The sequence below is a fragment of the Tetrahymena thermophila genome, assembly GCF_000189635.1.
Source record: "Tetrahymena thermophila SB210 genomic scaffold scf_8254475, whole genome shotgun sequence".
NCBI classification, from domain to species: Eukaryota; Ciliophora; class Oligohymenophorea; order Hymenostomatida; family Tetrahymenidae; genus Tetrahymena; species Tetrahymena thermophila.
Window position 1 is genome coordinate 56130 of NW_002476250.1, and position 26492 is coordinate 82621.

A 26492-nucleotide genomic window follows, 5' to 3' on the forward strand; every position below is an offset into this window, starting at 1 on the left:
CTGTTAAAAAAGCCTTTTTTAGTTTACAGTAAATATGTATTATGAATTTTTATATTTTTTGCATAATATATGATTTACTGATTATAAAACTATGAATTTCTTAAATTTTTTTTCTTTATATTTTTAGTCAGTAAATAATGTTCTGTTAACTTTCTCATAAATATCTCAGTACATTTTCTCTAATTTATATTACTTTGCATATTCAATAAAAATCCATTTAAAGATATTAAGTAATACAATAAATTATACCTTTTCATTTTTTTGTAAGCTATGTTAAAACATACTTACACAAATTTATACAGAATATTTCAAATCAAATATCTTAAAATAATTTACTATCCAACTTGTTTAGTATGATAAAAATCATTTTTATTCCCTTAAATCTTAAAGAATATGAAGCTTATTTTAATAATTAAAAAAAAAAAAACAGGATTTTATTTAAATATTGTTTTTTTCTAAGCAATTTTGATTTCTCACTCAAATTTATGATGAATTTATAATGTAATTGCATTTTATTTATATCAAATAAAAAAATATGCATTGTTAAATTAGATTTAAATTTTATTTTTATATTAATAATAATAAATAGAAATAATTAAAAATGAAGGAAAAGATGTGAAAAATAGGATTTATTTGTAAAAAATGTTAAATGATTCTTTAGAAAAGAGCTTTAATGCTTGATTATAATTTTATTGATTTATACTTACTAGTTTTTATATCTTAATTTTAATTTATCTTTTTAATATTTATTTTGTTAATATAAATTTTGTCATGTAGAGTTAAGACTATGATATTAGTACTAATTGGATTGTGATTAATTAAATGATCACAAATTAAGAAAATGCCTCAGTAGGAAATTTGTTCTTAGGCAATATTTGGTCAGCTAAAAGCCTTTAAACATTAAATAAATGTAATATTAAGACAGTGTTAAGTATTTGCGATTTTTGTGATATTAATTATGATGAAAAAAATTAAATTAAACACTTTATTATTGAAGCAAAAGACGAACCCAATTATGATCTATAACCTGATATTGATAAATGCTTAGATTTAATTGATATTTTTTTATAAACTACTAATATACTTGTTCATTGCTAGATGGGCAAGTCGAGAAGTGCTTCAATAATTATTGCTTATTTTATGAAAAAGTACTAATTAAATTTTGATTCTGCCTATAAATAGGTCTTAAAATTGAAACCTGACATAAATCCTAACAAAGGATTTATTTAATTACTAAAAAAAATGGATAATTTATAATAAATAAAAAGAAATGAATTTAAAAAAATGTGATAAAATTGTTTTAAATATTGAAACAAAAGAATATTTGTATGAACTACTTTCAAAAAAATTCTATTAATATTTGAGAAAAAACAGTTTTTAACCAGATATTTCTATACAATTATTCAATTAAACTTTTTTTACTTCGATAAAATGTTTAAAAAGCTTGGCTATAAAATTAACATAAATTATTTTGATCATTTTATTATGTGTAGAAAATAATCAAATATCTTCTTGCACAAACATTTTTTACCGTTTCTTAATCAAAAGTATATCTAACAGTTTTTAAAAAAATAATGCAAAATATTCTGCAATAGCAAAAAATATAGTATTATAAAAATTTAAGTGATAATTGAGCTATTTTAGTATATTTAATTGAAATAGAAATTGTTTTAACAATTTTAAACTTAATAAAACAATTATTAAAATAATTAAATTTTGTAAATTAAGCAAAGCTAAAAATATTGATTAATAAATTAACTAAAACAAATTCTAACTTCATAAAAAAATGTTTTTTTTAAATTTAAAATTTGGAAAATTAATTTTATGATTATAATTTATTAAATGCTTGTCTTTTTAATATTAACTTTTTCGTAATCAAAATAAATTTCGCCATTTTTATTAATTTTAAAAAAATCATTTTTTTTAGGTTAAAATGATATAATTTTACTAAAATTATTATAAAAAGATAAAGTTTTATTTAAAAAAGTTATTATTCTTAATTTATTTTATCTAAATATTCTATTTGTTTTTATAAAAAAATACTTTTATATTTTTATAAATCTCCTTATAATTTTTAGATATACTTGAAAAATAAATGACTTTGTAACTTTGAATCAAATAACAATAATTAGTTTAACTTTAACAAAATTAAAAAATGAAATTAAATATTTAAAGAAATTTAAATTTGTTATTTTTAAAAGATATAATTACTTCATAATAATGTGGAAAATTTATTTTAATTAAATTTATATTTTTTCAAATAATTTTTTATTAAATAAATTTTACTAAGATTGTTAGTTGTTTTTTATCATTTTGATTAAATTAAAATAACATAATTTTACAAAAAATATAACAAATATAAACATTTTTATTTAAGAAAGAGGTTTCTCTAAATTTACTAGCCCTAGGTTTTGAAATATTATATTTAATAAGAAGTAACTTTTTTTGACAATCTTATATTTAACTCCTCATTGATTTAATAAATAATATATTTTAAAATTTAATTTAGTTTTTCAATATCTCAAAAAGCTAAGTGAGTTCTTTCTTATCTTTAGTTTTGTTTTCATTTAAATGAATTTATTAATGATTTTTTAGATTTACAAGAGATTTAAAGAGATTTTGCAATATCTTTGTTCTTTTTATAACGAAATAAAGGAAATAACACATTTTACTAAGGATAAATCTCTTAAACTATGCTATTTTATTTGTAAAATTAAAAAATTATTTTGTATTTTATTAAATAAAATAAAAATGTAAACATAGAGATGCTTATTTTTTATAAATTTTAATTAGTTAGGAAAAAGCTTAATATAAAATTAGAATATAAACTTTTTATTTTTATTTATATTTAAATATCTATTTCATTTTAAGTATAATAATAGGTTAATTTATATATAAAAATAATAGTTTTTTTAATGTATTCAAATGTGAATGAATGAAAGCAATAGATATATTTTTTGTATTCAATTTGAATAAATAAAAATTGTATGTAACAGCAAGGGATACTTTTTAATAAATCTATGAATTTTATAAATCTCAATCCATTCAGATTGGTTATTAAATAAAATAATAACCAAACAAACATCTAATTGATTAATTTGCATTTTATTTTTTAGAAATAGTAAAACATTAGTGAAAGAAATAGTTAATTAGTAATTATTTTAATTAAGAAATAAAAAATTAAGGAGAGAAGAAAGTTAGAATAAACTACCTATCAGCTAGGAAAAGATAACAAAATAAAATATACTATATTCAAAAGAAATGTTTTACGGGTAATGAATTTTACAATTTTATGATGATTAGTTGATTAATATAACATTATTATTTGTTAAAATAGTGGTGGCCTTTGGGGTTATTTTAACCAATCTTGCTTAGATAATTTATTTAGCAAGAGTGATTTTACTGTTGAGATGCTCTTAGACGAAGATAATATTATAAACGACGTAAAGATGAATCAGAACAAATTTGCAGATTTGTAAAATATATTTTATACATTAAATAAAATTGAGTAATTGATGATTATTATTTAATTAAATAGCATGATTTCGCATCCTAAGTATTTGTAAGATATGATAAAGTATGCTATTACTATGCCAAGTGAAGATGATGATGATAAAAAAAAGCATAAGTAATTATAAAAAATTATTTTAGAAAACTTTACAAGCCTATTTTCTTTATTATGGGTTAAATTCTCTTTCTTGCACTTTATTTCATAAATAAGCCACCATAAAACTGCAATTTCCTTTCAGTTATCTATTAAAATGGCTATTTTTACAAAGAAAAATTAAATTTATAACAAATTTTTCTATTCTTTTTTTTTTTAGAATCATCAATATTTGAAAAATCAGCTAGTTTTTTATTTCTTTACTGGAGAAATAAAGAATGAATGAAATATTTAGATCCACTTTCTGTCTAAAAAGTGGATTAAAATTTTGTATTTTAATGTATAAAAAATAAAACTAGATATCCCTTCATCTCAAGTGAGCTTCTTGGTATTTAAATACAAAAATTATAGGAATTCCTCTTTTCCTAGAATTAATTGCACGATGATCAAAGCGAATACTCTGATGTCCCTACTGACGATAATAAAAGCTTAGATAAATCCGTAGAGGAAAAAAAATCATAAGAAACAGATGAGATAAAAGATGACTCTCATTCAAATGATTAGGAATCAACTAACGATAGCGTTAAAAAGCAAGAAGAAGCAAGCAACGAAGAAAAAGTAGAAGGCGAAAAAGAATAAGACAAAAATTAAGAAGCATGTCCTAAAGAAGAGTAAAAGGATGAAAATAGAGGTTCAGAAAATCACGAGGAAGTTAAAGAAGTAAAAGAAGATGGTAGCACTGAAGAATAAAATTAGTTAAAGGGAGCTATTGAAGAACATGTTATGGAAGATACTCCTGAAAATACTAAAAGTAGCAATGATGAGAATAAGTAACCAGAATCTAAATAGATAAAAGGAAAGGATTTACTTAACTTGCTATTTTCGTTCTTAGAAACTGATGAAGATATTGATAGTACTTCCGCTGGTTATTTCAACAAAATAGTTATGCATTTAATTAGTTCAAGAGAAGGATACGTAAGATAATTTTTATTAGAATAATTTGACTTAATTCATACAAAAAAATTAACTAACTCTCAAAAAAATAGTTTTGGAAATACTTAGAGCCCAACCCAAAAATTATTGATAATATGATGAAGCATTTCTATTTAAAAAGCATTTCTAAAATTATATTTTTCTTGATAGCTTCTGATGGCATAGATCTTGATCCTGATATCTTTATTGTAATTCATAAATTTTAATTTTATTAGAAGTGATGTAAAAAATATTCAATAAATTAATAGAAACAAAGAGTTCAAGTCATCAAATAGCTTTATCAAAAGTTTTAAGAATCTAATGATCATGAAGTTCTTTTGAACATTTAGGAAATCCTAGTTTAAATTAATTCAACCTCTCTCAGACCTTAGAGCTTCGAAGTCAAGCGTTAATTGTATAATTAAGAGCATATAGATGTATTAATTGAGTCAATAACAAATGTAAAGATTCTTTTAAATTTTTTTATCAGTCTTAATTATTTAAATTTAAAATAGCATAAGGCATCATTTTCTCAAGCTTCTTTAATCCTCTCTAGCTTCTTAGATCATTACCGTTAGACAATGTTCAATGACGTAAATATATATTTTTATAAGATTTCGCTCATTAAAAAATATTAAATGATACTTTTTAATTTTACAAGAATTCTAATGAAGACACTGAAAATTATTGCAGTGATGGCCTTAACTTTGGCAGAAAGAACGATGAAACCATTTCTAAGGAATTCCCACTTGAATATATTTAAACAAAAACTGGTTTATTGATAAAGGCTCTAATGGAAGAAAACTTCAACATTGAAGTTCCTAAGCATGAAACACAATATGGCACTGAAGTTTAACCTTTTGGTCTTAATAGAGTCAAGCTATTGCATTTGATTCTATGTTTACTAAAAACAGAGAACTAAGTTGTTAATGATGCTATTGTTTAGAATGGATTCTTCGAATATTTGCTTGTAATTAAATTAATTTTTAAATAAACCTTTTTCTAAATTTAAATATTTAAACTAGAAATTGATTATTAAGCATGAGTGGAACAATATTTTGCATAACTAAATCGAATAAATTTTTAACGAAAGCTTTAAGATAGCAATGAAAGACGAAAAAGTTAGAGCAGAGATTATTTCAGGTGCTAAATTTTTAGATTTTATTGTGTAAAATGGTAAAGACTTTAAGACTTAGCCAGGGTAAAAAATTCACCTAACAGCTTCAAAATAAAAAGCATATTATTTTAATACAAAAAATTAGAACTAGCAAGAAGTAAATAAACAAAGGTTATGTTTGCATGATTGTTAACTTTGCCAATCAAATTGAAGAACAAAAAGAGAAATTTTAATGGTTGTAAGATGCAGTAGACAGAAGTAATATAAAAATAAGCAATAATTTAATTTAATAAATAATGAAACTATTTAAAAAGCTGAAGGATGGGCCAATTTCGTGAATGGGTCACTAAAAGAAACTAATGAACTTCATAAAAGAGATTTAGGTAATGATGATCCTAGAAAACGTAAAGAATCTGAAGACTCCATTCCCAATACTGATATTTCTATTAAGGAAATTTATATGGTAAAATATTATCAAGATTCATAAAAAAAAAAAACTAAATTGATTTTATTTAGAAATTCATCAGTATGTATCAAAATAAAACTGAAGATGAGCCAAAATTTAATAACGACGATGATAATGATGAATAAGATAATAAGAACTCAAATTCATCTGAATCTCCCGAAAGCAAACCAGAAAATGAGTAGACTGACAAGTAAACATTTTTCATTTAATACATATTATAATATTTTTAACTAAAAATTTAGTGGATTAGACACAATAAACTTCTGGAAATTGAATTTGAATTATAATGTAGACACCTTAATGAAAGAACTATGAATCTTAGTTTTACTAATCATAATTGGTTCAACAGTAGAATATGGAGTAAATCTACTGTTTTGAAAAGAGATTTTCCAGTTAAAAAACTTATATCAAACTTATTAATTCAAATAACAAGTATAATAAATAAAATAAGAGTTGAATCACATACTCACTCACTTACCATCATTTTTTTGTTCAATAAAATTAAATTTAAAACTAAAAATCTCTCTTCAAAGTTTCTCAATAAAGGCATCACACCAATTATGAATATTTTAAAATAAATTTATAACGAATATTTCTCTACAACCTAAATATATTAAGAATTCTAAAAGTTTTTGAAGAAAAAAACACTTCATTGTTATTGCAATAATTTAACACTCTAATCCTATCTATCTCAGTCAATAAGGCGTAATATACATTGCAACATAAGCATAAAAAATAGCTTATGCAAGAGATCAATAATCTTTTGATACTTCTTTAGATGTTTACTCATTCAAAAACTTTATTATAAATATATATATTTATATAAATATAATTTACTATATAAAAAATATAATTTTGGACACAAACTTTTCAGTTTAGTGAAAGAACGTTATATTCAAACAAAAATCAAATATTTGGAACATTATTGATCGCTTATGATAATAATTTTTTTATGTCATGTGTCAATTATTCCTCAGCTTTATATAATAAACAAATAACCTAAAAATAATAGTAAACAGCCATAAATTAGCTTGGTTTCTAATTGCAATTTTAACTTGTTCTTTGCTTTCTCGGGTAAGAAAAATTATTTGTTTTTTATTATAAATTATTAAATATTTTATAATTAATAAAAAGTTGAAGCAAAATAGAAAATTAATTGATCATAAAAACCGAGCATAAGAATGAGAGCTTTTACTACCTATTCAAAGATGCATAAATAAAATAATAATTATATAAAAATATTGATTTGAACTTCTTTCGCATTTACACAAACAACATTTTCTTAGAAAATAAATTTCTAAAGTGAATAAAGTTCAAAAACAAAAGCAGTTAAATTTATATTTAGAATATTTGTGATGCTTTGAGCTGTTAATTAAATAAACAATACATTTTTAAATTTTAAAGACCAAATATATTTTTTAATGTAGTTTTTTAAATATTTTAAGTAATTCTAAGTTCGTTCTCTTTTTTTTTTTAAAAAAATTTTAAATTAGAGGAACATAGAAAATTAAGAAAAAGATCAGAAATTGATAATCAAAATTCTCACTATTCTTTTAAGTAAAAAGAATAAAAGAATATTCGAATATTTTTTAAATTTCAAAATGAATTAATAGATTATAAAATTTGGAACAATGGTTAATTCTAAAAAAAAAAACAACAAAAAACATTGAAAAGCAATACATAAATAATTAAGCGGCTATCTAATCCCGCAGAAAATTGAAAAATATAAAAAAAATTAAGAAAAATGTGTTAAAAGAATAATTGTTCAAACAATTGCAAATGCATGATGAACTACTTTTTTTACTAATGTTTTTGAAAAACTTTAATAATTTAAGATATGCAAATTAATTAATTGCTTTGGCTGAGAAAAATTATTTATTTATTTATAAATAAATTTCGCAAAAAATTTTACCTATTTCGCAGAAAAAAAATTATAAAGCAAAAAACTAAATTATTATAAAAACTAAGCAAAAATGGTTGACGCCGCCAAATAGCATTCATACACTCAAAGATTGTTATAAAAGCAATTAGACAGTAAATTACTAACAATTTAAATTTAAAAAAGAAGTTTTTTAAGAACATTTCAACTAAATTCAACCATCAGAAAGTGTTTTCATGTAATTTTTTTTAATTTTCCAAATTAGTGGTCAATAAGAACAGCGACTTAAATGTATCAGTTGGACTTGAAAAAAGTAATCTCTTTGAATGGAATATTTGCTTTGAAGGTCCTTAAGACTCTCTTTATGAGGTACTTTAAAAAAATACACATTCTCATCTTACTCTAAATACATTTTCCTTTTAAAAAATAAATTTACTTTTTTTAATAATTATTTTTATATCATATTAAAGGGTGGATTTTTCTAAGCAGTTTTATCTTTCCCTGATAACTATCCTGATATGCCTCCTAAAATGAAGTTCGTTACTGAAATGTGGCATCCTAATAGTAATTAATACTTTTTGCATTAACTTTTAAAAATTTTTCTATTTTGATAAAATAAATAATTTTTTATGTGGAAGCATAGAAATTTAATTTAAAAATCTACTTATTTTAAATAGTTTATCCTGATGGTACAGTTTGCATTTCTATTTTGCACTCACCAGGTGTCGATCAATTTAACTAATAAGAAAAAGAAACAGAAAGGTTAATATTTAATTTCTTAAAACTGCTTTTATTCTCGCGGAACAATAACGCATGAATTATTTTTAAATGAACTATTTTCTTAAAAAAAACTAAAGAATTAAAAACTTTAAATAATATATTTTTTTCTAAATAAAAATTGTTGGCTTGCAATTTAACTTACTTAAATTTTGAAATATAAAGATGGAGACCTGTTTTAACAGCTGAAGATATAATAATTAGTGTTATTTCCATGTTAATGGACCCAAATACAGAGTCACCTGCTAACATTGACGCTTCTGTAAATTAATAAAGTTATTTAAACAATCAAAAACAATAATAAAAAATAAAAATAGGTCTAATTTAGAGATGATAGAGAAAATTACAAGAAAAAAGTAAGAGCATTAACTAGAAAATCAATTGGAGATTTATGAAAACAATATATAATAGCAAAAAACTATGAAAAACAGGTTTTAAATATACAATCAATCAGCACAAGCTTATGAAAAATTCATTTTATTGAAAACTTATTTAATAACATAATTAGAAAATTTTAAATGTTTTTAGTTATAGATTTAAAATGGATATATTTTTTCTTAGTTATTAAATTATTCGTATTTTATCCACCCATCTATATATACATATAATATATATCTCTTATAGTTAAATAAATAATTTTCAATTCGCGTACTTATTCAATAAATGTCTTTTTTAAAAACTTAATGAATTTCTTTTTAAAAAATAAAAAAAGTACTTTAATAATTATTAATATGTCTTTTTAAAGAGAAAAGTAGAAATTTAAGAAATTAAAAATTAGAGGAAAGATTGTTTTTAATTGAGGCTAAGAACTAGAACTAAAAGAATTTACAACCAATTAATTTAAATTAAACTCGATAGTAAAAAATTTAAATAAAATGACTAACTATCTATCATTTATTTTAAGAATTAATTTAATTTTTATTCGAAAAAACTAATTCTAATTCTATTTTTTAAATCTTTATTTTAATTTTTAATAATAAGAGCTATCATTTATCTCTTTTTTAACAAAAAATTAAAATAATATTTGATGAATATATACATCAACCTTCATAAACATCTACAAACATAATCTCCTAATCAATTTAAATTAATTATTTAATATTTTTATTTGATTTGTTTAAAGCTTATAAATTATTTCTATTTTGGATTAACTTAAAGAAAAGAGGAATGGAATATAACTTATTATTAAAATAAATATCAAGTTCATAAATACAAACTCATAATATTAACTTTATATTAAATGAAATTATAAAAATATTTCATTATACTAATAAAAAAGAGTTGGTTAGTGAATAATTATTTTATTGATTGAATGTTGTAATACTTACTTAATAACATTTTAGTTCTATATAAGAAATTTTTAGATAAATGAATGTAAGATTTTAGTTTTATAGTTTTAGAATGAAGACTATGATGCAGTAGAGAAATGACTTATTCAATTCAAATTAGAACGAACGAACGATAGATAAATAAAATTCTTCAATAATAATTTTCGTATATATAATTTATAATCAAATCAGGGAAGTCTCCTATTATTGTGTAGGCTTGTATTGCCAAGTCTACAGGAATTCCCATAGCCACCACACTAGCGATTGTAGGGTTTAATAATGGATCTTCTTAAGCTACAGGTGCATTTGCCTAACTCTATTTTATGGCTTCTTGCAGTTCTAAATCTTCAAGTTCTTTTACTTAGGTCTATTCATATTTTATATTTATATCGTCTGTTTGCTGCTTCTCTTATTACTCATTGTGCATCAATGTTTCTTTTTTAACTTGCTCAATAATTAATTTTTCTTCTTCAGCTTCCATAAAAGCATCTATAGAGCTTTTTATCGCTATGTCTACAAATTATTACTCGTTATTAGCCTTCTCACTTTCTTCAAACAGCTGTAATGATTCTTCAAGGGCTCTCTCCATGTCTCTTTTTCCTATAATTTCAAATTCTTTTCTGGAGTTTTGAATTGCTTCTGCTACTTCAGCATTTGATTCAGGAGATCTTTAGTGACGAGAATGTGAATTTTTCAGTGCTTCAGCTTCTTGTTTTCCCTGGTCGCTAATTTGCAGATATCCAAGGTTTAAAAAGCCATTTTTCTTCACAGAGTTGTAGTGACATTTACCATGATAACTCAAACGAATAGGCTCATTGTTATTAAAATTTGTTTCATGGAAAGTTCTCATAGGCTAACTAGAATACGCATAAACTTCTATGGGGCGATTATATATTTCAGATAATGCTTCTAATTCAATATCATCTCCCCATTCACCATCTTGTCTTTTTCTATTTATATAATCTTCAAACTCTTCATGTATGTAGTTTTCAAAGAAAGCTCTTTCAATCTAGATATAATCCATACATACTGAACGAATTTCTTTGTGAAATTCTTCTGTACCATACATTTAATCGCTTACAGCACGGAAGAGACAATTTCCATCTGTACCTACTACTTTTATACATAAATTCTTCTTTTAGTGAAGTTCTTGCATGAAATTTCTTTCTCTTTTTATAATATATTCTTATAGACGCTTTGTAAAATGCAAAGGATTTCTAGCCTAAGTTCTAGCTGCTCCGAATGCTTAAGAATGGGTTCCTACTTCCTAAACTCTTCTTTCATCATCTAGATTAACAACTTCATCATATTTGCTATGGTATCCATTATAATGAATTTTTATTTTAGTTCCTTCTTCGTTTTAAATTTCCTTAACAATTGCTTCTAGCCACTGACCACTCTCTTCATGATAGACATCAAGTCTATTATTTACAGAAATGGGTATTTACTTTACTTATGAATTTGAGCGATGCCATTATTTTAAAATACGACTGCTATCAACGCTAATCCATTCATCATATTTTTATGACCAACCACTGTAATGAACTCTAATTTCGTTTGGGTTATGGCGCAGCGAAACAATTTCTGCATTTAACCACTTATTAACTGTATCACAGCAATCAATATTCTCACCAATATAAAATCGTTTTTTAAGTTCAGAATTAATTCCAATCCCCTCTTTCTCTTAACTAAAATCTTATTTTGCTTCTTCTTCTTCCTCATCATCTTGCTTTTAATTTAATGCACTTGCATTTAACTAAGAATCTTGATTGTGGTTAAACTTAGAAACATCATTATTCTATTTATCCTCCCAATTTAAACCATCAATCTTGTAATTCTAATTCATATTAAAATCTTAAGCATCCACTTAATGACTGATGTTGTTTTCCTATTCCTCATCTAGCTCTACTTCAACGACATTGCAATCTGAATCAGAATTTTATTCACCGCTGCTAGGGTTATCATCTTCATCATCACTTACAATTTAATTTTTCTCTGATTTTAATACCATTTTGCTTTTATCTCTATATTCTAAAATTAATTTTTTTACTAATTATTTTTAATAATTCTATGTAAGAATATCTGTTCTGTTCTTATCAAACTTAATGTTGGCTATTGTTCTATTTTACTAGAAAGCATTTTTACAACTACATAATCATGAGTGTTTTTAATTATTTTAATAATACTGAATTCAGGGTTTATTTCTTATACACTTACTGCTATTAATTTTTTCAACATATATCCTTTTTTAAAAAGCTAAAAAGTCAATTTATATTATAATATACTTAGAAAATGACAAAATCTACAAAGTAAAATTGAAAAATCTTTTAACTAAAATATTTTTTTATAAAAAAATTATTTGATTTCTTTTATCCTCTAAATAAATAAATAATTTCAATAATATAGATATTGAGAATATCTTATGATATTAATTAATTAAATTAATCTTAGTTAGTTAAATATTATTCTACCATGAAGTCAATTAAATTTTGATTTTAATAATTTTTAAATTTAAAATTCTTTTCTTTTAGATTTTTTAATACATTTTATTTATGAAAAAAATAAGCTTAAAAAAAAGTAAGATATAAATTAAAAATATAATAAATTATTAACAAAATGATATATATAAAAATCCGACAATTATTATCAATTTTAAATTAAAGCTTTTTATTTAAATTTTTATTAAATTAAAAGGTTCAAAAAGTAATCAAACATTTTTTTTAATAAAATAAAATTAATTTTTCATTCAATTAATTGAAAAATTAAAAATAAGATAAATAAATAAAGAAAAATAACAATTCCCTCCATATATTTAATAAATTCTTCATATTTTAATAAATTTATTTTCTTTTTTGAGTTTTTATAATTATTAAAAATTATAAAAATATTCATCCAGCTCTTTTTTGATTTTTAAAAAATAATTAAGAAAATTTTGTTATTTTAATTATCCTCTGTCTCTTTATTAACTGTTAAAATGTAATTATCGTTTCAGATTATTTTACTATAAATTGTAAATATAATTAAAAAAAAATTAAAAATTCATGATTTGTTAATTATTATAAAAAACTGTTTATTGCAGGATTACATTGATTAATAAATTTTTAAGTTTTTTGATAAAGTTTAGACATTATTTAAGATAATTAAGTTAATTTTTAAAAAACAAAGTATCAAATCAGTAGAGTATTTAATTGATTCTAACTTATAATGATATTTATGTATTTCTTTTTGAAGGAATTCATAAAAATTTGAAAGCGCTTAATTGATTTCATTAGGTAAATTTAAGGATCAATAATTCTAATGAAATGTAAATTTCATTCCATAATTTAGTTTATTTTTTAATTTGAAGTAATCTTTAATAAATATATGATGAATTTTAATAATTTTTTAATTTAATTACTTTGAAGTCTGATAAATTATTACAAATTTTACATCACAAATTTTTCAAAGCAAGTCAAATAATTTTAAAAAGCCTACAATATTTTGCATCATTAAGTACTTTGTTAATTGTTATGAATAAAAATGTAAATAAGTATATGCAAGTTTCTTGTTTATTTCTTAAATTTTTATTCAAAAGAATTTACCAAAATAAATTGAATTCACTGAAGAACTGAAGTTAAAATGGACTTCTTTATTTAATCTCTGTTTTAAAATTTTTTGTTGTTTTTTTGTAAAAAATATATTATCTTTCTTTCAAAAATAAATAAATATTAATTTTACTAAATAATATGTTTAGTATTTTTTAATAGTATTTATTTATTTATTTAATATTTATGTATGATCAAAGTTATTTAGAGATGGAAATTGTAATTAACTATTGCCTTCTCTAACTTGGCTATTATGAATTGTAATCTATTTTTTGCGGAAATCATTATTTTAATTATTTTGCTTTATCATATTTAAAACCTTAGAACAAATTAAATTTTTTATAGATTAACAGAAATTCGGATAATAAATTTATTAAAAATTTATAAAAAAAAACTTAATTATAAACAAAAGCGAAATGATAGGTTTTGATTTTTTTGCAAGCTAAATATAGCTAAGATTTCAAGGTAACAGGGCTTATAGAACTCCAATTGGTTAATTTTTCACATTTCTGATTATCTCCATTGTTACTGCGAGGCTAATTGTAATGGTAAATACAATTTATAATAGGACTGAGCCAGTTGTACTTTATAAAGAAAGATAAATTGAATCTCCCAGATAATTTACTATGAACAACAAAACTCTACCTTTTGCTTTTGGGATGGAAGATGGAATAACTTTTTAAAATTTTATTGATCCTTCAATATATACAGTTGTTGCATATTAGCAAACAAAAAATACAATTGTTAATTCATAAGGAGTTTCTTAAGAAGTATGGACAAGAGTTAACGCTACAGTCCAAAGATGCACAGAACAAAACTTTTAAAACCCATTAACTAAAAATGGATTTCTCAAACTACCAATAAATGATTTATATTGCATCTAACCTCAGCTTGAATAAGTTATTGAAGGAGATTTTATTTAAGAAACATTTTCTTAATTTATAATAGAAGTTTATCCATGCTAAGGATAAGGCTGCGGTGATGTGAAAAAGCTAGGAAAAGGATATTTTACTATATACTTTTAAGATATTGTGGTTGATCCTGAAGATGACTAGAATCCATTTAAATTCTTTAACAGAGATTTATTTTGGACAACATCAATAGAATTTACACAACAAGCTATTATGTATTTTCGAAACAACTACATTTACAGTGATTATGGATGGATCTTTTAAGACATTAAAAAATAAAGTTATATAAGTTACAGTTCTTAGGAAGTATCAGTATAAAATTAATAATTTTTTTCTATTAACTAAAAAATAAGTATTTTTATATTTTTAAAAGCTCACTTTTGGAACTCCATATTTTTTATAACTTGTTATGAGGTTTGAAAAGCAGAAAGAAAGCGTTTATACGAGATCTTACCTAAAATTGAATGATATTTTTTCTTAAATGGGAGGTTTCTTTTAAACAATGATGGCTATTGGCTTTATTTTATGTGGTCAAATATCTAACCTTATGCTTAACAAATCAATTATAAACCAAGCATTTAATTTTTAGCTTTTTAATAACCCAAAAATTTCTTCATAAAATAATAATTAATGCAATAATTTAAACAATAAATAAAACGAAAGCAATGAAGAAATATCCAAATTTGATAAAATATAGCAAAATAGCTATAGTATAAATCCTATTTTGTAATCACCAAATTTTCAGTAAAAAAATTCATAGAACCTGTTATAAGATTAACTTTAAAAACAATAAAAGAGCTTAATTCTTTAAAATTAGAGTAGTTAAATGAAAGATTAACAAGAAAAAAATCCAGACATGACTCTAATTAACTAGAAAAATGAATCTTTTATTCATTCTCAAAACTAATCACCAATGCGTTATTAAAAAAGCAATAACTAAATCTTTTTAAGCTAAATTATTCAGCGAAAAAAAGCAAATTTGAATAAAGAAGCATCTCAAGGGATAATTAATGATAATAAAAATGTGAACTAAGATTAATCTATAACAAAAGCTAGAAAAAGTGAAATTAAATAAGACGATTTACCAGAAAGTATAACGAATAAAAAATTTAAATAGCTATTTCAATAAGAGACAAATAGCATGTAACTTAATATCTGGGAATACATAAAATACTTCTTTTGGCCTTTTGGATAAATTAAAAAGAAGAAGCAGATTATAGATTACAGTATTTAAAAGCTATATTACCATATAGATTTAATTTATTTAGTTAAGAAATTGATAGAAATTGAAAAGCTCAAATAGCTTTTAATGGATAGCAATTAAATTAAGCTCTTTGAATACCTTCCCAAGCCAACAATTAAAGATGATGATGTCTTTAAGATTAAAAAAGGCAACAAAGAAGATTAAGATTAATCATAATAAGAGTATAATATACTCTACTAAGACGATAGATCAGAAATCGAAAAACTGTAAGATGCATATTAAGCTTACTTAAATATCTAAAAGAGAGGCTAAAAAAATTAATTAGATTAAAAATTACTTTCCAATTTAGATCCTCAACTTTTAAATTTATTCAACTATAAAAATGATTAGGAGGAAGAAATTTAGGAAAAATAGAACCATTAAAAATAAGGATATGAAACTAAATAGCAAAAGCAAATACCATAAAGGGATAGGAGTGAAAGTAAGCTAAAATTCACAAATAAATAAAAATATTTAGAGGACGAAAAATTTATAGAAATGTTTTCTAATTGTTCAACAAAGAATAAAAAATTGATAAATAAAATAAACGAAGATAAATAATTTGATGATCTTGATACTGAAGTTAGAATTCCTATGGAAGCAATAAATTAAAATAAAATATTTAAAGATTATTTCCAAAAAAAATACTTGAACTCATTATATTGATGAAATCTTTATAAAATTTAAAATTAATGATATTTATCTAAAAATGTTAAGATTATTTCTAAATTTACCACAAATAAATTCATAATATTGTATGTATATTAATTTGTAAAATAAAAATCATCTTCCATTTTTAATATTTTATTCTATCTTTTAAAATTATTACTTTTTCAAAATTATTTATTGTTTTTTCAGTAGGAATATTTTTAACTTATAAAATTTTTTTTTTTTGGATATGAATGACGACTGCAAACATATTGAACTAACTATCATTAAAAATACAAAGTTTTATTAAGAAATAGATTCGTGAGTAACAGACATAGTTTTTTATTTTTACTATAAGATTTTTAGTTAATAAACAAAAATTATTAAATTCTATGAATTATTTTTTAAATAGAAAATTTCATTTTTTCTGTTTATTTTTTGTAAAATTTAAAGCTAATATTTGAAAAATTATTTGAATGTGCATTAATTCATAATTATTTATTAAGAAAATGACTGTATTTATGTTTGTTGGCTTTTTGTTAATAAGTAAATAGATATGTAGATAGCTCAAAAATAAATACTGTTTTGTTTGTTTGCTTTTTTTTGATTGAATTGAATTATTTATTTTAAGATATATTTATTTATTTTGAATGGTAAAAAATTAATAATGAATGAATGCAATATTTAGTTGTATTTTATAAGATCATTTTATTTTTTTTAAAATATCTGTCTAATAACTAATGAATAAGTTCAATTTTAATATATAAATAATGTTAATCCTATTTTTAGATGCAAAAATAAATTCAGACAGAGATTATATTGATACTTTGCTTTCTTTGCATATTTAAATAGTTATTTTATGTTTTCACTTAGATTGTTGAGATACTTCAACTTCTTATTCTCCTTAAACATCTTCAATAATAGGTTCATATTAGATTCCTAATAATTTACTTTCAAGTTTTTGCATAGCTTGAATAATATTTTATCCATTATCTTATTTAACTTCCCAGTGATTTTATTATTCTAAATAAGCCTATGGAATTTAAACAACATTTCTATTTGCGTTTTCAACCTTAGAACCTCTAAAATCAGTTCTTTTAACCTAAAAGTAAAAAAATTTAGTTTTTATTTTTTCTTTTTTTTAAATTAACTTACCTTTTAAACAGTTTGTTTATAAACCTAAAAGTTTGTTGGAGCTGGGTTGTTAACTGCTCTTTCAGGATAGAGTTCAGGATGGTAAACAAATGGAGGAGGAGGACGATTATATTAATTTCTTACTTAGCCAGGTTCAACATGAACAGTGACAACCTTTCTGTTAGTATCAGTGTATTTTTTTTCAAATCTAACATGACCCTTTCATATTTAAAATAGTATTAATTTTATTATTGGAATTAGCTAGCAAACGAATAAATTTATGTAGAGGAATTTAAAGATATTCTTTATTTATTTATTTGCTCTTAAAAACATTATTCTTTGTAATCTATCAATATAAACCAAATTAAAAAGTATATTCTACTTCGACTTTAGAGTGAATTGTGTGGTCCTTACCAACATAGGTATTTTGACCTGCGTGCCATTTAAAACCTCTTTATCTAGCAAGAATATCATCGGGGAATACTTCTTCACCACCAAACTTTTTGATACCTAATTAAATTGATTGATTAGATATTAATTGAATCAGCTATTATTTATTAAATATTTTATTTTATTACCTAATCTTCTACCAATTGAGTCTCTACCATTTTATGTAGAACTAGCTTGCATCTTTGTAGCAAAATACTATTTTTAATTTATTTAAGAATAAGATATTAATTATCATCATACTCCATTTATCATTTAAAATCAATAAAATATGAATTAATCTAAAATAGAATATTCAAGATTCTTAAACTGCTATCTTTGCTAAAATTATTTCTTCATGAAAAATGGATGATAGTTATTTACTTATTGCTTATTGAACAATGAGGAATTCATCTTCAAAGTCAAATTATTTAAACCCTAAAATGCTTTAACAATATTTGAAGTCATAGTAGCTATTCTTTGAAAATTTTTTTCTTCTTATTTAATTATTACTTCTTCTAAATTACAAGGAAATTCAATTTACTTGTTAAAAATAACTAATATATCTTGCTTTTTTCTATTCAAACTATATATTAAAGAAAATTGCTTTAGAATCTTTACATTAAACTGATTTTTCAATAATAATTTTTTCTGGCTTTAACCTGGATACAAACAAACTATCAAGCATTAAATTTATTTAAATTAATTATGGATAAATTTTCATTTACAAAAAGTAGAATATTTGTTTGGCATTATTTAATTTTCATTCTACATCAATAATTCTCTTTAAAATAAAAATTAATATTTTTATTATTGAAATTGTAGTAAAAATATGTGAACTTTTCTATTAAATTTTTTTTTTTAGCTTTAATAAAAAAAATTAGTAGATTTTTTAATTTATTTTCAATTTTAATTAAATACTTTTTTTATAATAAATTTATATTTTTTAATTAAATTCAAAACAAAAAAATTAAATATTTTATGATAAATTTTTTTGAGAGAAAAGATAAAAAAGAAGAGCCACTTGGCGGGATTGAACCGCCGACCTTTCGCTTACTAGGCGAATGCTCTAACCACTGAGCTAAAGCGGCGAACTTGAAAGTAATTTTCTAAACTGTTTGATTTTCTAAATGTTTTCTTTTCTTCATAAATTACAAAAATATTAAAAAGAGAGCCACTTGGCGGGATTGAACCGCCGACCTTTCGCTTACTAGGCGAATGCTCTAACCACTGAGCTAAAGCGGCGAACTCAGAAGTACTAGGGTCTACTATCAAAATTTTGATAATTTTTTAAAAATATTGAATTTAAAAAGTATCAAGAACAAATATTAATTAATAACTTTTAGTTCAAAATTAAAAAACAAAAAAATCTAATTTTAATTCTAAAAATAATTTTTATTTCAACTAAATTAAAAATTTTTAAAGTAATATCTTAAAATTATATAAAATTTTCTTAAAATAATAAAAAGAGCCACTTGGCGGGATTGAACCGCCGACCTTTCGCTTACTAGGCGAATGCTCTAACCACTGAGCTAAAGCGGCGAACTTAGAAGTATAATAACTGAGTAGTCAAAATTTTTAAAAATTATCTTAAAAAATGAATAAATGCAATTTAATTTATAAAAGAAAAGTACCCTTAGTCAACATTAAACAAAAAATTCAGAAAATGAAATGCTAAAAAGGTTTATAAACTGCTTAAATAGCATTATAAATAAATATTCAAATTATTTTTCAAATTAAAAACATTTCAAATAAAAATTTTTTAAAATTGGTAAAAAGAGCCACTTGGCGGGATTGAACCGCCGACCTTTCGCTTACTAGGCGAATGCTCTAACCACTGAGCTAAAGCGGCCGACCTGAGATTTATTATATTAGTTCGCATTATTTGTTTAATTTTTAACTCTAATTAGGCTAAAGAAATGTTTGAAAAATCAACTAATTAAAAATTTTAGTTAATCAATTTTTAATTGCTTCTTTTTTATGTTTATTATGAAAAAAATAAAAAGAGAGCCACTTGGCGGGATTGAACCGCCGACCTTTCGCTTACTAGGCGAATGCTCTAACCACTGAGCTAAAGCGGCCAGCACAACTATTAAGGAATAAGTAAGGAAAACAATTAAAAAATATTTTCACAATTAAAATTTCAATTACAAAATCTACAAAAATTTTAATTTAAAAATGAAATTAGAATGATAAAATTAATTAATATTTTTAAAGGTAAAATTTAACTAACAACATATAAATATCTATGTAAATAATTGTACTTACAATTTTCACTTCGCTTGTGATTAATTTAATTTTTCTTTTTCACCTTGGTCATCAATGTAGTCAATTAAATCTTAAGTTTTTTCATTAATTTTGTTTAACTTCTATTCAAAGTTAATCAAGCTTTGACTTTCTGCAGAATCTTTTGGAAGTTTAATGTTGAATGCTAACATTATGTATTCTTTATATAATGTTTCTAAATCTTTTTTAACCATATTTAATGCTCGTTTTTCTCTTCTTGTGTGAACAATTTATACCTCACTGTGGTTAAATTGATAATTATTATTTGGACTGCTACCTTGATTACTACTATTATGCTAAGGAGTGCTCCCTTTACTAAAGTTGCTTCCAAAAGATTTATTACGTTAACGTTCATAGCTTTCCATGGTGTTCATTTGCATTTCCTCACCTTATGATTTTTGATGGTTAACAGCTTTTTACAGTAATTCAGTAATCTCATTCATTTTATTTGGATTTTATTGGGATTGCTTCATTACATCAATTTAAATACTAAGCTTTTTTATTTCTTACAAAGCATTTTCTCTTTTTGCTTTTAATTATTAAACAGCATCAAGGCTTTCTTTTAATTAATCTTCCAGCTCTCTTATTTTTGACTAAGATCCTGAAATATCATTTTTAAGTTAGGAGTTTTCATGTTCAATATTTTAAATTTTCAAGGTGAGATTTGATATTTTTAGTTCTTTGTCATATTAAACTTTTTAAACCTCCTCATTTGTAAGAATGTTGGATTGCTTAAATTTGCCGATTTCTTTTTTCAAATCCTCAATTTCTTGATCCTTTTAATCTGCCTCTTTTAAATGCTAATTCTCAGAATCAATTACTGATTAATTTAAGTGATTGATTCTTTCTTTATATTCTTTTAGTTTCTTTTTGTCTGCAATTCTTTTAGTAGTTAATACTTAGATAGCAGTTTTATCTTTTTCAGATGCTTCAGCCATATTAAGCAGATCCTTTTTGCATTCATTAAACTTCTCTTCTTATTTAGATAGATCTTTTTTAGTTTATTCATGCTTTAGTCTTTCTTAAATAAGCTTATTCTCTAACTCTTTACGTTTAATAAAGTTACTCTCTTCTGATTCTTTTAGAGTATCTTTAGCATCTGCAAGCTCTTTTTCAATTTATGTAATTTTTTATATAAGCTTATTGTTTTCGTTTTGCGAATTTTCTTATGTTGAATTTAAAATTGTTGTTAACTTATCAAAAGAACTTTTGAGTTATTATTTTTCATCCTTTAGATTTTATAAGTCTTTTTCCAATTATTTCTTTTCATCACTCCATTTTTTTGAGCTATCTTCAAGCTTTTTTTTCAATTCTTCAGTAGCTGTTTTATTTTGATTCTTCATTTCATTGTTCAATTTATTTTATTTATCAATTTAATCATTCAAATCTTTAATTTTAGATTGAGACTCCTCTTAAATTTTTTATAATTATTTAGTTGTTTTATCTTGCTAGCTTTATAAATCAGTAAGCTTTGTTTGGGATTCTTTAGTGTACTGCTCATATTATTGCTAAGTTTGTTATAATTTAGTTGTAATTTCTTTTATTTAAGTTGATGATTCTTTTTACTACTTTTCTAAATCTTCTTTTAATTTTTAGTTTTAAATAACAAGCTCTTATATCTTGTTATTAGAATCTTCCTTCTACTTCAATTATGATTTCTAGTTCTATTCGATTTCTTAAATGTAATTTTAAATTTTAACTTATGATTAATCTATTTATTACTAATATTCAATTTTTTAAGTTTCCAAGTTTTATTTTAAATCTTTAATTTAATCTTCATGTGTCTTTTGGTTTTGACTTTATTCTGATTTTAATTACAAAATTTATTCTTCCAGTTGTTTATTCTTAATATTATACTATTCAGCAGAATCTTTATCGGCCTTAGTAGCCTATTCTAATTGATTCTACAATTATTTTAATTTTTATTCATATTCTTCAAATAGCTATTATTTTTATTAATTTAGTTAGCTTATCTCATTGTTCAGATTACCAACTTATACTAAATGTTGTTCTATTTATTATTAATGAGTTTATTTAATATTGTTAATTTCTTCATTTTATGCTTGCATTTATTTAATTGAATCATTCTATTAGCCTTCATATTCTTTCTAAATATTTTCAATCTTTTATTTTTATTCAGCAATATAAGTATCAAATTCATTTTATTTTAATTCAAGATCCTTTTAAAGCAAAGCAATTTTTTCTTGGCTTTTATTCTAAATGTCTTAAATTTCTTATGTTTTTTCATTTAAATCTTACTTTAGAACTTGCAAGGCACTTTCTCTCTTTTGCAATTCGCTGCTGATTTAATCAATTTTTTACTTTTAAACATCTAATTCTTATTAAAGTGTCTAAATCTACTGCAAGTATTCAGCTTATTTTTTTTATAAATTTTCATTCTCAACTTGTAAATTCTTAATTTAATTTTAACACTCCTCTAAGGATTTCTCACTTAATATTTTTTATTCATTAAGTTTCTTGTTTAATTTTGTTATTTCTTCTATCTACTAACTAATTTCATCAGCTTACTTATTCAACTTTTGATTTAAATCTTCAATTTAATCTTAATATTCTTTTGTCTTCTATTTATTTGATTTTTCATCTTAAGAAATTTGTTATTGCAATAAAGTATTTTGTTAATTTAAATCTTAAATCTACTTTTTAGCTTCATCTTACTACTTTTAGATTTATTCGTTCAGTAATTATATTTGCTAATTGCAATCCTTTAATTTAGCAGAAGCCTCTTCATACAGCTTTTCAGATATGGATGATAGTTTTTATTGTTAAGAGTTGTCTTCTTAAGTCTTTGTGTCAATGTGATTTTTAAAATCGATTAGAGATTTCTCATACTATTCTTTTATATCAGAAATACTTTTTTCACACTATAATTTGACTTCTTTTAATGTATTTTCATTTTACTCCTTTATTTCATTTATTTCTTTTTCTTTAGATTGCTGAATAGATAAAATATTTTTTTCATTTTCTTCCTAAATTTAATCGTGCTTTTATTAATTCAAAACATTTAAACTTTGTATTTGTTAGTCGTATTTTTTTGAAAGTTCATTCAATTATTTTTCATACTAACATTTTGCATCTTATAATTTTTAATCATTTTCTTCTATTAAAGAATTTATTTTTTATTAATTTTATTTCTAAATGTCAGCAATCTATCCTTAATGGGAGGAGATAGTTTCATTTATTTTTTACTATGATTCATTTTCCATTTGTTTAATTTTATTAATGTGTTATTCCTTAATTTCTTCCATTTCTTTCTATAATTGTTAAATAGCAATTTGTTTTTCCTAAACCATTTCGTTCATTTTTTTCTCATATTAATCCTTTAGCTGGTTAAATTACTCACTGCTTTACTAACTCTGGTCATTTTTTAATTATTATATTTTTTGTTCTAATTCTTGTACAGTCTACTAATTATTTTTTTTCAAATCCTCTATTTACTATGCAAAATGTTAAGTTTCTTAAATTTTATATTATTCATATTCGATTTTCATCTAGTTAAGTGCGTTTAAGTGTTACTCTTAAAGCTATTTAATATCATTTTCCCTTTTTTACTCATGCTCTTATATTTATAAGTTAATTTTATTGTTCATTTCCAAAATCTGAGCTTCTTTTTTTTCTACTAGATCTTTAATTTAAAGGTCATATTATTCTTTAGATTCTGAAATTAATTTTTGTGTCAAAGTTTCTATCTCTTATAAGTGTTGATTTTATGAGTTTTTAAATATTACTTCTTGCTCACTTTTTAAATTCTATATTTCTTATTACTATTTCTCTTTAAGCTCTTGTACATTATTCTCAAATTATGTTTTTAACTATGAAATTTCTTAATCGTAATTATTTTTGATATTACTAATTTCTTACTGATGCTAAGATAATTGCTATTCGATCTATTATTATAAATCAGATATTATTTTCTCTTAGGATTACTTTAGTTCTTATACACTGTTATTAGAAGACATCACTTCTTAAATCTATGTTTCTTACTGCTGCTTGATTTCTTATATATTTTTTTCATGAAGTTTGAGTAACTCACTTATCTATAGCTCGTAATTATTTGTTGTCTCATTAAGTTTAGCTTCATATTTTTGCTTTTGTTCTAACACTAACTATTCACTTTAACTTATTTACTATGCTAAAGCTTTATCTTGCTTGCTTTGAAGATCTTAAAATTGCTATTGTTATTCCTTTAAAGTTTTGCTGTTTTTATCATTTATCTCACTTATTGTCTTTTCGTACTAAGCCTTAATTTAATTGATGGCATTTTAATTCTATTCTTTCAATTAATTATTTTCTTACTCGTGCTTTTAATTAAGTTCTAATATTGCTTTTTCTTTTTGTGCCTTTACTTCATTGATGCTTTTTTACATTTAAGCCATTTCTAAAGTAACCTTAGACAAATCTTAAGAATGCTCTTCACTTAATTCTAACAATTTATGCTTGTCAGCTTTTTCTTATTCTAAATTTTATTATAATTTTTTAATAAGCTCTTATAGCTCATTAACTTCGCTGTTGCTTGATTTGCCAATAACATTTTTATTTCTCTAAAAATCTTCAATACGACTTTTAATTTTTGATAATAGATCATTCATTTTTTCCCATGTATCTCCTATCTTCTTCAGTATTTCTTTATCTTCTTTAAATAAAGCTTCTTTTTTTGAATTGTCATTGTTAACTTAAATTTAAATATTTTATTAATCTAAGTTATCCTCATTAGAATGCTACTTAACTACTATAATATCTTTATTTTTGTTACTACCTTCTATTTCCTATTAAACTTCATCTTCATTTAATAGAATTTCATTTACATATTCATCCAATTTTTCTTCTTTAACTAAGTCATCAGAATACTTTTATAATAAAACCTATCTTCCATTAAGAATTTCACCAGATTTCTTTAAAATCTAAATTAAATCACTATCTCTAGAAAACTCAATAATAGCATAACCCTTATTCTATGTTTAAAATAAAAAGGCTTGTAAAAAAAACACAAATAAAAATAAAAATGTACGCCCCCGTTCTAGTCTAGTGGTAAATTTACATCTTCAACTTAAAATCCTTTAAAGAACTAAGTAATTTGATCTTCATCAATATTAGATGAAAGATTACTAGCATAAACAATAATTTAATCTTCATCAAATAGCTTTTTATGCTTATCTAGCTTAATTTAGAATTCCTCAATTTGTTCATGATTTTCTGTTTTTTATCTCCTCTAATCTCTTTTCTCAGTCTATTCAATTTGTTTATTTAATAATAGAATGGTTTTCTCATACATGTCTCTTAGCTTTTATAGTTCTTCTTCAGAAACAAACAACATTAACTCGCTATCGGGATTCATATTAATTTTGGTTACTTTAACAATTTAGTTATTTTATTTTTTTCCTTCTTCTTGATCATTGTCACCTCTTTTTAATGCATCATTTAGTTCATTTACCAAGCTAGAATCAAGTTATTCACCAGCTAAGCTAACAAGCACTTCTTTTTCATTTTCTTAAGTATGACTAGCCTATTCCAAATCCTTAATTTTATTTTTAAAGCTCACAATTTAATTATGACAAAGATCTATCTCCTATTATAACTTCATTGAATTAGTTAGTTCTTTATTTAAAAGCTACTAAATGCTTAATAATTATTGCTAGAGTTCTTCTCTCTCATCTGCTAAACGATTTCTTTCTTCAATCATCGCTGTAAACTTAGTTTTATAAATATCTCTATCTTCTTCAGCCTTTTTTAATTCTTTTTTCAAATTAGCACCATATGATTCATACTTCTTTACTGCTTCTCCTAATTCAGTAGAATTAAGCTTCCAAACATCCTTCAGCTCTATTTTATACTAATCCTACAGTATTTCTTCCCATATATTTTTATATTCTTTTGGACCTTAAGGATCCTTTTTTTTATCTCCACCTAATAGTTTTTTAAACATTTATATTCTGAAAGGTAAAAATAAAGTAATTATAAAGTTTGTTATTATTATTATTAAATTTAATGCTTGCTAATAGAATATGATATTTTATTTTATTTGGTAATCTTAACATATAAATCAATTATTTATTTATTTGTTTGTTTGTTTTTTTGCTTGTATTTTTATTTATTAATTTG

At 22.7% G+C, this 26492-nt stretch overlaps 6 protein-coding genes across 6 annotated transcripts; 3 read left to right on the forward strand and 3 right to left on the reverse strand. All coding sequences in view use genetic code 6, as the record gives it.

The window, feature by feature from the left end:
- Positions 1 to 3261: 3261 nt before the first annotated feature.
- On the forward strand, positions 3262 to 6474 carry TTHERM_00419800 (SIT4 phosphatase-associated protein; the record flags this gene model as incomplete). The annotated part of the gene is made up of 13 exons (XM_001033240.3): positions 3262 to 3272; positions 3338 to 3475; positions 3539 to 3628; positions 3964 to 4579; positions 4651 to 4785; positions 4846 to 5037; positions 5092 to 5169; positions 5238 to 5546; positions 5602 to 5777; positions 5839 to 5951; positions 6008 to 6156; positions 6210 to 6349; positions 6402 to 6474. 13 exons carry the CDS (start codon positions 3262 to 3264, stop codon positions 6472 to 6474), a joined length of 2220 nt encoding a protein of 739 aa, XP_001033240.3.
- A 1658-nt stretch (positions 6475 to 8132) lies between these two features.
- On the forward strand, positions 8133 to 9210 carry TTHERM_00419810 (ubiquitin-conjugating enzyme; the record flags this gene model as incomplete). The annotated part of the gene is made up of 6 exons (XM_001033241.3): positions 8133 to 8193; positions 8304 to 8407; positions 8509 to 8602; positions 8716 to 8800; positions 8981 to 9077; positions 9133 to 9210. 6 exons carry the CDS (start codon positions 8133 to 8135, stop codon positions 9208 to 9210), a joined length of 519 nt encoding a protein of 172 aa, XP_001033241.1.
- A 1084-nt stretch (positions 9211 to 10294) lies between these two features.
- Positions 10295 to 12154, reverse strand: TTHERM_00419820 (OTU-like cysteine protease; the record flags this gene model as incomplete). Its single annotated transcript, XM_001033242.1, has 1 exon — positions 10295 to 12154. One exon carries the CDS (start codon positions 12152 to 12154, stop codon positions 10295 to 10297), a length of 1860 nt encoding a protein of 619 aa, XP_001033242.1.
- Positions 12155 to 14143: 1989 nt separating this feature from the next.
- On the forward strand, positions 14144 to 16547 carry TTHERM_00419840 (transmembrane protein, putative; the record flags this gene model as incomplete). Its single annotated transcript, XM_001033244.2, has 2 exons — positions 14144 to 14950; positions 15012 to 16547. 2 exons carry the CDS (start codon positions 14144 to 14146, stop codon positions 16545 to 16547), a joined length of 2343 nt encoding a protein of 780 aa, XP_001033244.2.
- Positions 16548 to 17394: 847 nt separating this feature from the next.
- TTHERM_00419850 (50S ribosomal protein L27) lies at positions 17395 to 18632 on the reverse strand (the record flags this gene model as incomplete). The annotated part of the gene is made up of 5 exons (XM_001033245.2): positions 18474 to 18632; positions 18242 to 18308; positions 18046 to 18173; positions 17685 to 17882; positions 17395 to 17631 (listed from the first exon to the last, which is right to left on the reverse strand). Exons 1-5 carry the CDS (start codon positions 18555 to 18557, stop codon positions 17395 to 17397), a joined length of 714 nt encoding a protein of 237 aa, XP_001033245.2. The 5' UTR covers positions 18558 to 18632.
- A 1730-nt stretch (positions 18633 to 20362) lies between these two features.
- TTHERM_00419910 (hypothetical protein) lies at positions 20363 to 26361 on the reverse strand (the record flags this gene model as incomplete). The annotated part of the gene is made up of 2 exons (XM_001033246.2): positions 25402 to 26361; positions 20363 to 25345 (listed from the first exon to the last, which is right to left on the reverse strand). The coding sequence occupies exons 1-2, from the start codon at positions 26314 to 26316 to the stop codon at positions 20363 to 20365; spliced, it is 5898 nt and encodes a 1965-aa protein (XP_001033246.2). The 5' UTR covers positions 26317 to 26361.
- Between the last annotated feature and the right edge of the window lie 131 nt (positions 26362 to 26492).